Here is a 13,493-nt window from a genome sequence, read left to right on the forward strand (position 1 = left end):
TGATCTGCGTTCTTTTTTTTTTGTGTTGCTGATAGTTATGTTGGCCTAACAGTTGATGACCGTGCCAAAGTGCTCTGTGCCAACGGTAGCTCATGCATGGGTGGTACTAGTATTCCATATAGTATACTATATGTCCAGACATTATTTGCCTAGCTTTTTAGAATAGTTGAAGGAGAAATGCTCAGTTGTCTATAGTCTTGCAGATAATATTGTAGTTCATCATGTGGTGTTCAGAATAGAATTGACTTTCTATTTTTGTTTTCTCGGGTATATTTTGACTTCAGGCATAAAAATGATAGGTGAGATTGTGTGGTGATGAAGTCATCTGACTAGAGAAGCTTATAGGAGATGAAATGCTGTGGCAAACAGTCTCTGGAGCTTGCATTCTTCTCACATTATGTGCAAGTAAGTTGGATGCCAGTATTCAGGAAAGAGTATGTCTATAAGTTCTTATTATTATCTTTAACATATTTAAGTGGTTATCTATATTTCACTGCACATTTCTGTTTCTGTTCATAAACCGTGATTGAATTATACAACATGTAAATTACTTTTCTTGGTCGATTGCATCTTTTCGACCCAGCCCCCACCCCCACCCCCACCCCCACCCCCCTGCCATCTGCAAACCACTAAACCACTTAACCACAATATTGAATGTTAATCATCCATTAGCCTGTAAACTTGGAAATGACTTGACACTAATACTGGTTTCACCAGCAAGGCATTCTGTGATTAGATTTTGTCTGTAGCCTAGCTTTATTGTTTGGTTCAAAGTATTCCTGGGCCTATTTTTCAGTGTGTAAGGGCCAGTGTCCTAGCACAGTATGGACAGAACCGTCCAGAGACTGGTGCGTTGGACCACCTGCGACCCACACTATCGGGGACCTCTTCATGAAAACCGATCTGTCAGACACTGTTCTGGCTGTGACACTGCTTCCAAAAGTGAGCTTGGGGCTGTTGAACCATTTCCTGGATGGGTTCGTCCTCAGCTATACCTCAGATACGGAACAACTCACGTGGTATTATTACAAGGAAAAGTCTGGCCCAAGTGGCAAATATACTGTGAAGGTACTCAAGTTCATAATTAAGGAGGTTATACAGGAGACTTAGCCAAAAAAAAGAAAAAAGCAGCGCAAATTCAGTCACATTTTATCACTAGTTTAGTCAAAATAGTTACAGTCATCTTTGATGTCATTAACAATTACAGATTTTTTGCCAAAAATCTCAGATATAGCCTATTTTAATAACACGAAAATTCAAATTTCTTTTATTTTGTGTGAGATATATTATTTCATTGGAGATATGTATATTAAAGACAATTTTCTATGGGGAAAATCTTAATTATATCCTCAATCTATTATACTATTCATGATTTTGTGTTTTAATAGAAAAAGTGATGACTCATGGTACTGTGGTGAAAGTTGTACAGTTTTCCAAATCTCCAAATGCCAGTCTCTCCAAATCACCTATTACAGGTATTTCCTGGTCTGACAGCCACAGAGATGGAATCACCTGGTCCTCTACCTACACTCTACCTGTCGACTCCTGTCACCTGTACCGCTCTACGTCTGCATGTGCGACCCATTTTCCCGATCAGTGGTGCTTGTATGGGAGCAGATCTAGTGCTGTCAAGCTGTAAGTCAGATACCCTAATGGGCCTAAAATTTCGCCCACAAAAGTGCATTTTTAGGGGCAAATAAATGTCACAAAATATTATTTCTGGTGCAGAAACTTTCATTTTCCCAGTGGGGTATCATCCTACCATCCAAGCAAACATTAAAGCTTCTTTCTATAGTGAACAGAACTCTTCCAGTCAGGAAAAATGAGCAAGTTAGTGATGAACATTAGTTAGTGTATGGTTATTTAGAATACATGTGTATGCTGTTGCGTCTCACATTGTATCAGCATTGCTTTATTTCAAGTCCCAAGTGTTTTCATGCATTATTAAGTTGAAAATAAGTAACAAACCTTGCTGATGGGTAAGTGATGGCTTTCATTGTATTCTTTCAGAGCCTTTGTGGACAGGTGGTGTAATGCCATAAGAAATACTATATCAGTTCGTTGACTATTTTGTCCTATTTTTCAAAGTTTGTAACTGTTAAACATCTGGTTGCCATTCAGGAACTGCTGAGTTGAACTGCTGAGTCATGGTGGGCTGTAAAACTTCAAATTACACCTTACAGAATAGAAAGCGCAGGGGCTGCTTTCACAAAACTTCGTCGGTAATATTTTTTGTAACTTTTTTCATAAAAGACGTTGCCTGGGTTATAATGCCAGATGGCAACGTCATTTGCGAGAGAAGTTATGAAAACTTGGTTGATGAAGTTTTGTGAAAGAGGGCCCAGAAAAATAACATGTACAATCTCAGCAAGGAAGATAAGCTCTCAGTTCTTAAGCGTAGTTAGAAAAATTCTATTTAAAAAAATGGACGTGACCCAAAAGCTGTTGTCTTTAGTAAAGTCTTTTCTTTATATAATATATACTTCCATTCTAAAAGTTTGATTGTATTCAGATATAGACCAGAATTGCAGAACTATTATTGTTGCAGAAAGGAATAACATGAACCAGCTGAAGTTAGATGTTTTGTGTTGTATGACAGGTGCATCTAATCCACAGACTCCAACCCACTACCCAAACCCTACCTGTGGTGCTGGTGAACAGCTTCAGTATGGATTCTGCAAGGCCGGTAACTCCACGCTCTTAGGCTTTATATTGATTTGAACCTATGTGTTGGTTTATTTGCATGTCAATTAATACTTTGAGCAAGATATGTCAAAATTAGAAATCCATTATTGCTTTCACTAAACTTTTCAGTCCATTTTCTTGCTCCTCTTGCGAATGCAGTGGGACATCTTGATTTGGGTGGTTGTGTTAATGTGTTTGTTTGGGTTTGGTGTGATCTTGTGAAAGAGATACTTAAAAACTTAAAAACAGTGGTTGCTGTTTTCTCATAAATTTTTATATTTTTGAAGATCTTGTTGATTTAGACTGTAATGCCATAAATTGGGAAAACTTTGGTCTATGGTGTTTCTGTGTGTAGTACAATACTATGGTGAATTTTGCGTTCACATTCCAGTAAATGATTCATATGCATTCGGGAATAGCAACCTGAAAACAGCAGCTCTGGCCCAGTCTGGCTGTGCACTAAGGGGAGGTAACTTAGTGTCTTTTCGCTCAGAAGCTGAGATGGATGCAATGATCACAGAGCTGACAGCTGCTTCGCCAGGAAGCACCTGGATCATAGGTACTGTGGGAGTGTCAGTGTGGTGCTGTGTACAGCTGTAGTGTGTAAATACTGTGGCGATTTTGCTAGAGACAGTATATTATTTCATATAATTGCATGGGAGGTTAGGGGTTAATTTTCTGCCTTGTCCATAACGTAGACACAGGTTTTACCGGTAGAATGTAAATTTTATGGGTTAGACATATCCTTAAATTAAATTAGAATTTTTGTGGAATATTTTGAAATATATATATATATTTTTAACATATATAGAGACAGGGTATTTTGTGCACTCATGAGAGCAAGTTGTTTTTGGCGCCTTAATATAACTTTTGAAGGACACAGTTTCCGTGGACCCCTGTCCCTTCCAACGTAAGAATTTTAACACTTGATGACTTAATTAGAACACCATATTTCACGTATAATACACTGACATGTTGAAGGAGTTTCTCTCCAAGCTTGGTGATCGGATATTGTTTGGCTAGGTTGCTAACAACATTTTTTTTTTAGCGACCTTAAGTTTGGCGAAACATCCGCCATTGTTAATATTTTGAAGTGACAAATTCGAGTAGCGTTTCCATTACTTTTGGACATATTCTTGCTGTAACAAACCACGTACGGCATCTTTCCAGTTAAAACAACATTAGTACTCACTGACTGTGGCATGATTTTGGCATAAAACGTCCTTTATACCAAGTTTAAGACACTAAATCATTTTTGTGGTTGTTGTTGTTGCTTCGCCGCGCACGATCGTCGTTCACGGTGAACTGCCGCTAGACGAGGTTGTCTACTTTACGACATCTTTTAGTGTTAAACTCATATTGAAGAGTTTCAAAAGGGGCATTAACTTGTATTTGCGAAAGTAAATAGTTTCACTCCACAGGCTCATCTCCTTTCTACCTACAAGTTATTGTTCATCTTTCCATTATTAAAAAAAAAAGAAAGAAAAATGTGCCATGACATTTGATACGCATGTACATGTATAGTATTTCTATACACAGATGTTGTTACTTTGGTATTAGCCAATCAGTGCTCTGAGTACCGTCCTTGGTACTCATGAATATTTATGAGCGTAGACTATAAATACCGGGCAAATTCCCACTTTTAGTCCCAGATGATCTCGGACCACCGTCGTGCTAACATCTAAATTTCCACCTAGTTAGCTTTCTAAGGCAGGTATTTTACATGTATATAAGCAGTGTAAAGTGGTAGCTAGATAAGTTGTCAGCACTGAAGTGGGATTTCAGCTTTAGAGCATACCTAGAGACAGTGGGACTGCTAGTTCCAAATTGTGACACAAGTGTTCCCAGGCTGTGGGACTGACTTTCCCAGGCTGTGAGACTGATATTCCCAACCATGATTGAGACAGTATATCTCAATAGTTTGTCACTGGGATTTTCTGGACCAAAATTTTATAATTCCCAAGTATGAGCTGAAACATTTATACTGGGAGAATTTGTGCATAAGTGCCCCTGAGCAATCGTGGGACTGGGATTCCCAGTTTCAGCACAGTGAGACACCGAGTCCCAGAATTTGAAACTCGTTTTCCCAAGTTATTACTGGACCAATTCTGGAACTGTTACTCCCAGAGAAGACCTGAAAGTATTATTTACGGATAATGTCCCCACACATGGCTGACATATTGTCTATATGACACCAGTAGGACATACCACTATCACAGCAGTACTAGGTTTAATACCTCCCTGAGATATCCCTAACACAGTTATCTGAACCATCTGAAGTACAGATGTTGTGCTTGTACACAGTACTGGCACTTTTACCTATATATATATCAACATACTCCTGTCACTCTATTTTAATAAAACTGTTGCTGCTGTTTGTTGAACTTTAAAAATCGGACTTTTCTTGGTTATTCGAAGTTCAGAGCTAACTAGTGGTTTTCCCAAACATACTACTGAATGACACGGACTGACCGAGCTGACATTCAAAAGAATCCATAGTAGCGAACGTCTCCAGCAGTATACAGATATTGTTCCAGAGTTCGACACTGGGTGATTCACGCTACCAATATTGTGCTTTCCCCTGTAGTAAATGGTGTGATTTGGAACTGGGATATCTGTATCGTTAAGAAGATATATATATATAAACAAAATCGCTACAATACAATGACTTGTTCAAGTTCATGAAACTGATTTAATATGCCATATTGTGACATCATTTAACATCATGAACATTTAGCTAGCTATCTGATAAGGAAATAAGGCGAGGTAATGCGATCAGTCATGTGGGAAAGTGTTGCACTGGCTTCTGGTTAGACTTTTTTTTGGTGAGGCTGGGATTGCCACAAGGTGTCCAGCCAAAATGATCCATTCCTTGAGGTTAGGTTGGGTGTATATATTGCTCATATCTCTTCATGCATATGGTTGCATTTATTAGAATTTTTCACTCTGTTCCAGCTCATCATAAATATAACTTGAATTTTGGGTTACACCAGATGTTTGTTTGTCACCATGCAGTCTGGCCGTGTAGACACTTGTGTTTAGTAGATGCTATTATTTTCTGACTAATACTGATTGGCCATGTTAGGTTTCTCATGGCGTGTCTTAATGCGTAGTATAAATTACTCGAAAAGCTTCTAGTCCTGTCTCACTACAGTAGTATTTTCTTTTATCAGTTATACTCAAAGTTTGCCATGTGTGTGTCTGACAGGGTTGGTACGGAATGACCTGGGTGAGTACAGGTACTGGATGGATGACAGTGAGGTGGACTTCACTGCCTGGGCCACAGGACATCCCACCTATGACCTGGCCGTTCGTCCAATGACCATTCTCAACAAGAACCTAGGCTGGAGATGGATGTCAGGGGCCCAGAACCAAAAGGCAAGGTTTACCTGCAGGATTGACAGAAGTAAGGAGCATTTTGTCTTTTCCAGTAAAACATTTATTTTATTAGTGTTTTAATGCTGTGCTTGATAATATTTGGCACATAGAAGAGCTAAGAGGTGTATGAGTGATGGAAATTGGGCAAAGTTGTGAGGTGTGTGAGTGATTAAAATTAGACAGAGTTGTGAGATTTGTAAGTGGTGGAAATTGGACGCAACTTTGAGATTTGTCAGTGATAGGAATTGAGCAGAGCTTTGAGATTTGTTGATGGAAATGGGGCAGTGTTGTGAGATTTGTCATTGATGGGAATTGGGCAGAGCTGTGAGGTGTATGAGTGATGTATATTAGACAGAGCTGTGAGGTGTATGAGTAATGTATATTAGGCAGAGGTATGAGGTGTATGAGTGCTGTATATTAGGCAGAGCTGTGAAGTGTATGAGTGCTGTATATTAGGTAGAGCTGTGAGGTGTATGAGTGCTGTATATTGGGCAGAGCTGTGAGGTGTATGAGTGATGTATATTAGGCAGAGCTGTGAGGTGTATGAGTGATGTATATTAGGCAGAGATGTGAAGTGTATGAGTGCTGTATATTAGGTACAGCTGTGAGGTGTATGAGTGCTGTATATTAGGCAGAGCTGTGAGGTGTATGAGTGCTGTATATTAGGCAGAGCTGTGAGTTGTATAAGTGATGTATATTAGGCAGAGCTGTAAGGTGTATGAGTGATGGAAATTGGGCAGAACTGTGAGGTGTATGAGTGATGGAAATTGGGCAGAACTGTGAGGTTTATGAGTGGTGTATATTAGGTAGAGCTGTGAGGTATATCAGTGATGTATATTGGGCAGAACTGTTAGGTGTATGAGTGATGTATATTAGGCAGAGCTGTGAGGTGTATGAGTGCTGTATATTAGGCCGAGCTGCTAGGTGTATGAGTGATGTATATTAGACAGAGCTGTGAGGTGTGTGAGTGATGTATATTAGGCAGAGCTGTTAGGTGTATGAGTGCTGTACATTAGGCAGAGCTGTGAGTTGTATAAGTGATGTATATTAGGCAGAGCTGTAAGGTGTATGAGTGATGGAAATTGGGCAGAACTGTGAGGTGTATGAGTGATGGAAATTGGGCAGAACTGTGAGGTGTATGAGTGATGTATATTAGGCAGAGCTGTGAGGTGTATGAGTGATGGAAATTGTGCAGAGCTGTGAGGTGTAATTGGGCAAAGCTGTTAGGTGTATGAGTGATGGAAATTGTGCAGAGCTGTGAGGTGTGTGAGTGCTGTACATTAGGCAGAGCTGTGAGGTGTATGAGTGATGTATATTAGGCAGAGCTGTGAGGTGTATGAGTGATGTATATTAGGCAGAGCTGTTAGGTGTTTGAGCGATGGAAATTGGGCAGAGCTGTAAGTTGTATGAGGGATGGAAATTGGGCAAAACTGTGAGATTTGTCACAGAAATTGGCCAGAACAGTGAGATTTGTCAGTTATGGAAATTAAGCAAGCTGTGAGGTGTATTGGTGAAAAAAGTTTCACAAAATATATTGAGGAGGACTTTTGAGAACTAAAAAATTTCCTGACAGAAAGAGGTATCATATATGTCTCCAGAACACAACACAGTTAATTAAATTAATGTTAACAAAAGTTACCTAACATTTTTCACATTTAGCAACAAAAGAGCTTGAACTGAATACTCCCCTCTTGTACTCTACACCTGTAGACATTGTAGAATAATGTCACCTGTTATATATTTGTACAGGACAAAGCCGTCGCCTGGTCGGAGGTTATTACAAAGCTCCCTCGACTCACCTCTCTTCTAGTCATTACGTAACAGAGGGGTCTTTCTCTTCCTATCTGAGAAACAGCTTGGTTAATGGCCGGTTTGGACAGGATCCACATTTCTATGTGAACACCTCACCTGAAGTCTACCAAAGAGACGATGGCTTCAAACCCGTATTTACCTGGCCATATCATACCAAGGGGCCCTACATGGAGGTTTGTTGGTAAAATAGGTCATTTTCTTAAAAAAAAATGCCAGACAAAAATTTAATTCGCGTCTTAAGGTAGACCTGTTGGAATTTTCACCTGAAGCCTTTGGATTGTAGCAAGCACTTAATTCAACCACTGAATGTAATAAAGGAAGTTCCTGTTTGCACAGTTGTAGATAGCTGGTGCATTTTATCATTTTAAATTTTGGTTTGTTGGTATTTCAGCCTGCAATGGGGAGAATCTTGTACCAGTCAGTTTTGATACCAGATATGTACCTACAAAGTATTGGTGCTTGTATAACAAACATTATCCTACAAAAGGGCGCTTGGCTTTCTCTCGGGGCTATGTAAGATTTGTTTTCTCTAGTCGTCCCTGGCCAGTGAGTTTGCTTGCTTGATTGTATCTGTAGCTCAGCTGGTTTGGCTGAGCCTTTAAAAGAAAGGACAGTGCTCCAACAAATGTATACTTCATTGACAAAGTATCCCACAAAAAGTTCAGAAAGCATACCGTTTTGTTTTGGTGATGTTGCATACCCAAGATATTGCAGTTCAAATTAAGGAAAACTGCACACACTAATTGAGAATATCAAAAGTGCCACCTTGTTATCAGTTTTAACCTATCAGACTCAGTTATTTCTGTAACCTGAGAACACACCATATGGGCATAAGGTACGGGTGTTCTTTTAACATTGTGTATCCCATGGCCTAGGAATAAATGAATGAATCAATGAATCAATGATTATGGCTTAACGCCACATCCGCAATATTTCAGCCATTTTGTGGTGACCATGGCCCAGGAAGAAATCCAGATTAAAAGTTGATTTTTAGAGTTACCAAGCACGTCAGGACAAAATGGCTTTCGTTTTATTTTAACTCTGTCATAAATATATTTCCATAAAGCATTTATTCACATTTTTAAGCTTTCTGTCTTAGGTGATCTTTGATATGCCAATGGTGATTGAGGCAGTGATGTTTATGAACACACCTACTGGCCCTGGACCAAACAAGTTCACCTTCAAGTACAGCGCTAACAGTTACTTGATCACCTACACAGAGTCGGGTCAACAAAAGGTATACATGTCAGTCATGAGAATTTTGGTTAACTTGTGTACATGTAAACTGTGTAATACTGACTGCCATTGTGTAATTCACCTATTCTTGTATGTCATTAAACAACAATTAAATTTTATAAATAAAACACTCATTATAAATAAACATCAATCAAATAAATAAAAAAGTGCTAAAAAATTTATGAAACAATTCTGTTGTACATAAAATTTCGTCAGCAGCAAGTTATTTGTATGCTTAATTCAGCCATCTATTGAGCTACTTCTTCCCATTTTATTCTCTGAGCAAAATTATATGATGACCTCGTGGTTTCAGTGTTTGTCAAGCAAGCCAGAAACTTGCTGTTTAGTTTCAGTTCTGGCCTTGTGAAAGATTTACAATCCTGGTCATGCACTCAGCATGAGAGGATAGGTTAAGTACACAGTGGATGTGCATTTGTGTTGGCTAGGTCATCCTGGCCGCTTCAAGCAGTCGCTGGTAATTCAACAGGTATTGTTAAAAGTTTGGAAAACAACAGATCATGCAATGTCTCCATGTATCTGTAGCAGAACAAACTAGACTTTTTTAAAGTCCATTTGTGTTAGTAGCTAATAATTATAGCTTGTATGGTACACTTGAGAAGTATGGAAGTGTGTACTTGTGCACATCTGGAGTTTTGTGCACATCGGGAGTTTTGTGCATATCTGGAGTTTTGTGCATATCTGGAGTTTTGTGCACATCTGGAGTTTTGTGCATATCTGGAGTTTTGTGCACATCTGGAGTTTTGTGCATATCTGGAGTTTTGTGCATATCTGGAGTCCAACTTGTCTTTTGTTGTTCTTGATGCACATTGACTTTATTTAACCTTTGTTGTTTCTGTAGGTATTTGAGATAGCACCGGGCACTGATTACCCTGTAGTGGCTGTACTGAACATCCCGGTGGAGACGATGCTCTTTTCTGCTAGCCTGGTAACAACAGGGGACACATCAACGCAGCTGTTCTGGGATGTCATTGGCTATATGTCAGGTAGACGGGATATGATTAGCAACACATTCTCCATAGGTATAAACAAACGCACAGAATATCCCCCAAAATACAGAGCTTCCTTCCTCCTTCCCCAAGAAGCAAAAGACAAAAAGAATATGCGAATAAGAGTGGTTATTTTATTGAGATAGAAGATTTAGTTACAGTCACAACAACTGATACAATAGTACCATTATGTTGTCTGTGACAGAACTCGGCAAAAAGATGTATGAGAACTTTAATGAAAATAAAAACAGATAGCAGTTTCTTTGCACAAGATCCTAAACATGCTTTATGGGTGACCTGTCTAAGTGTTTGCCATGTACTTTTCAGAGAGCATTCAGCAGATGGACTTGTGTGTGCTAGCAGATCATGGCTGTACCCAGACTTGTCTGATCACTCCGGGGAGTTACAGGTGTGACTGTGATGTTGATTACAGGATGGGACCAGATGGGAAAACCTGTATCCATGGTGAGTTGTAAGTAAGAGACGGTATAATCTTGTCTAAGTTACGATTATGTTGTTGGGCTTGTGGTTCCGCGTGAACGAGATCTGAAAGAAGGTGCAGGAAAAAAAACCATTAAAGAATCTTGCTAAGGTATTATTATGTATTTATTTATTTGATTGATGTTTTAAGCGTTACTGAAGAATATTCACTTACATGACAGGGGCCAGCATAATGGATGAAGGCAATGTATTATTAAGAAACAACATTTTGTTTTCTGCATGTTATTATGATATAATGGTGTTTTTAGAATAACACATTCATGTATATAAGAGAGACATACATGTGCCTGATAGGAGACTGCGTCTTGGTCATTCTGTTGTTTTAGCCAAACCTACCAATTTTCAGATTTCCGGATGAAAGCTCAAGTTGGCTGTGTCTTATATCTTGAATATAAGAGCCCAAACCTTTGGATATACTCATAGTGTAAGATGGTTGTGGCCGATCAGCAATAACCTACTAAGGGAATAGATGTTAAGAGATATTTGACTGCACTATTGTTAATTCCTCAACTTTTCACTTTAGTGAAAGGCAAATTCAGAAGTTTTTTGATTGTGTTCAGTGGAAATATGTAGCTCTTAGTGTCTAAGTGTCTTCAGCAAAGAAGATTTTTTCAGAATACAATTACTGGGTATTATGCGGGTACAAATATTTGTCACAGTAAAGCGTGAAAATTTTTAGGAAAAAGACAACCCCATGCTGCAGTGTACAATTTGTATTTATTATTGTTAACCCCAGGCTTTACATCAGCAGTGGAGGTTTGTATATTTTATTCCAGTGTCGTTAGGACATCTTGCACCTACCTTTGCATGTGCCACTTTCCTTCACTTCCTCAACAATAGCTTTTTCCTTAATCCGCTACCATTACTCATGAGGAAGGCTGTTATCTAACACCTCTATAAAACCTACCCACTGCTAAAAAGATTTGCTTGCCTCATCCCTTTATAGTGTTAACTGATCTGATTCTGTGTCCAGTAGGAGCTGTATGTGTTTTTACCTCGGGCCTTGGTATTTCTGTGTAAGATGTATTTGTCCTAATGATTGAGTACTGTACATGTGATAGCATGAATGGGAATATTCTGTTACAAAGCAGATACTGTAGTTGTGTGACCTAATGATGATAAAAATAACACATTTATTACTCTGCAAAGAAAAAGACAAGGGTTTGGTGTGGATGCATGTTATTGTAATATGTATCTGTATTGATGAACAGAATCGAAGTTCACAATGTGCATATTTTGATTTCTTAATGTTGCATCCTCAGTTTCAAATTAAAATTAATTTTTTTTCGTAAAGTACTATAAGCCGACATGGAGAGGTTGTGATGAGGGGTGAACAGCAAAGGTTGAATTTCCAGGACATCATTTTGATTAGATTGTTACCATGAACAGAAAAGTGCCAAGACTTTGTGTCTGTTACTGGTTATTTAACCCACAAGTGAACTTACTTGTATGCTGTCCTGTGATTATCTAGCCTCGTGCGCCAAAATTATCTCCCCTTTCTCTCACTTTCAGAAATTGTATGCCTCTCTCACTATGAGAAAATTGGTCAAGAGTGTTATCGAATAGTGCGGTCTCCAGTGACTTACAGTGAAGCCATGTCCACTTGTGCAATTGATGGAGCCACGCTGACCTCCATCCATAGCAACCAGGAGTTTGAGCTCCTCAGACGCAAGCTCACAGGTGCCAGCGTCAACTTTTTCATAGGTAGGAGCTTCTCTGGTTTTGAATTGCCCTAATTCGTCAACCTTTTATATCTACCTGTAATAAGGTAAGATAAACTTATTTTGGTTCAGTGATTTAACGTGTTGTTTGCTTAAAGCACTTATAAAAGGGTGACCTTAAATCTAGCATGCACATGAGTAATGGGATTATTGCACCAAGGTAAAAAAAATGTTTTTGGCTGGTTAAGTGAACTTCAGAGCCTCACAAAAAGTACAACTTGTTTATTTAGAATTATGGTAATGGAATTGCTCAACCCTTTCTACATTTACAGTTACGTTCTGTATTTGTTGATTTTGATGAAATTCCAAAATGTACACAATTTTCAAAGTAGTTTCTGCTTCAAAAATAAATATTAGGAATGTTGAGCTGAAGTATTATAGACAGGGTGCGCACAGTCCTTGAAACTTGAAGTGCTGGAAAAATACAATTTCATTTTCAAGTACTTGAAAGTCCTTAAAAAAGACAAATACTCCTGGAAACTCTTAGTTTGTCCCGAACTTAAATATTGTCTGCTGACCGCCAAGTCTGTATATTGGGAGCTTAATTTTCGGGAGCTCGCCGATAATTCTCCCATAATCAGGGCTACCGCTGGCGCTCGCCATTGTCGCAAATTTAGAACAATTTTTTGAAAAGGCGATAAAATTTGAAAAATGCAAATGTTTTTGGTTACAAATTTATTTACTTAAGAAAAAATATAAAAGTTATACAAAATCTACCATGAGAGTTTTCTGGGGTTTTTAGCACATTTTCGCAATTTTACTAATGAAAATAATCCACTTACTTTCATTTCAAACGGCCTCATCTCGGCCAAACAACAACATATTTGTATGGTCATTACTAGACAGAAATGTACAAAGGGGGTTAGCATTGTTGCAAGTTGACTTACATTAAATAACGCTTGAAATAATTTTTGTTAAATAACGAATGAGAATCATGGCATTTTGGGGAATGCCTTTCATCACCAATTGTAAAAAAGAAAAAATTATCAAGGGAAATAAATCAAGGTAGAGTTACACCTGTAAATGAAGTTACCTCCTATGAAAAATTTAAACTTTTTCACTTAATAAACTACTTTTTGGGGGATCCGAAGTAAATTAAATGTTTCAGAATATGTGCCGATACATAAATGTGTACGCCGTCTGGTTTTCTCCT

At 38.5% G+C, this 13,493-nt stretch overlaps 1 protein-coding gene across 1 annotated transcript in view; it reads left to right on the forward strand.

Moving 5' to 3' along the window:
* Positions 1-282: 282 nt before the first annotated feature.
* Positions 283-13,493, forward strand: part of LOC135473643 (polycystin family receptor for egg jelly-like) — a 50,413-nt gene continuing 37,202 nt past the window's right edge. Inside the window, exons 1-11 of the mRNA XM_064753507.1 lie at positions 283-405; positions 797-1,068; positions 1,476-1,635; positions 2,600-2,686; positions 3,077-3,244; positions 5,894-6,091; positions 7,813-8,048; positions 8,975-9,112; positions 9,971-10,115; positions 10,446-10,583; positions 12,132-12,323. Of these exons, the coding sequence (XP_064609577.1) occupies positions 354-405; positions 797-1,068; positions 1,476-1,635; positions 2,600-2,686; positions 3,077-3,244; positions 5,894-6,091; positions 7,813-8,048; positions 8,975-9,112; positions 9,971-10,115; positions 10,446-10,583; positions 12,132-12,323 (1,786 nt within the window). The 5' untranslated portion in view covers positions 283-353. The remainder of the gene's footprint in view (positions 406-796; positions 1,069-1,475; positions 1,636-2,599; positions 2,687-3,076; positions 3,245-5,893; positions 6,092-7,812; positions 8,049-8,974; positions 9,113-9,970; positions 10,116-10,445; positions 10,584-12,131; positions 12,324-13,493) is intronic.

Source organism: Liolophura sinensis, chromosome 8 (assembly GCF_032854445.1).
Source record: "Liolophura sinensis isolate JHLJ2023 chromosome 8, CUHK_Ljap_v2, whole genome shotgun sequence".
Lineage (NCBI taxonomy): Eukaryota > Metazoa > Mollusca > Polyplacophora > Chitonida > Chitonidae > Liolophura > Liolophura sinensis.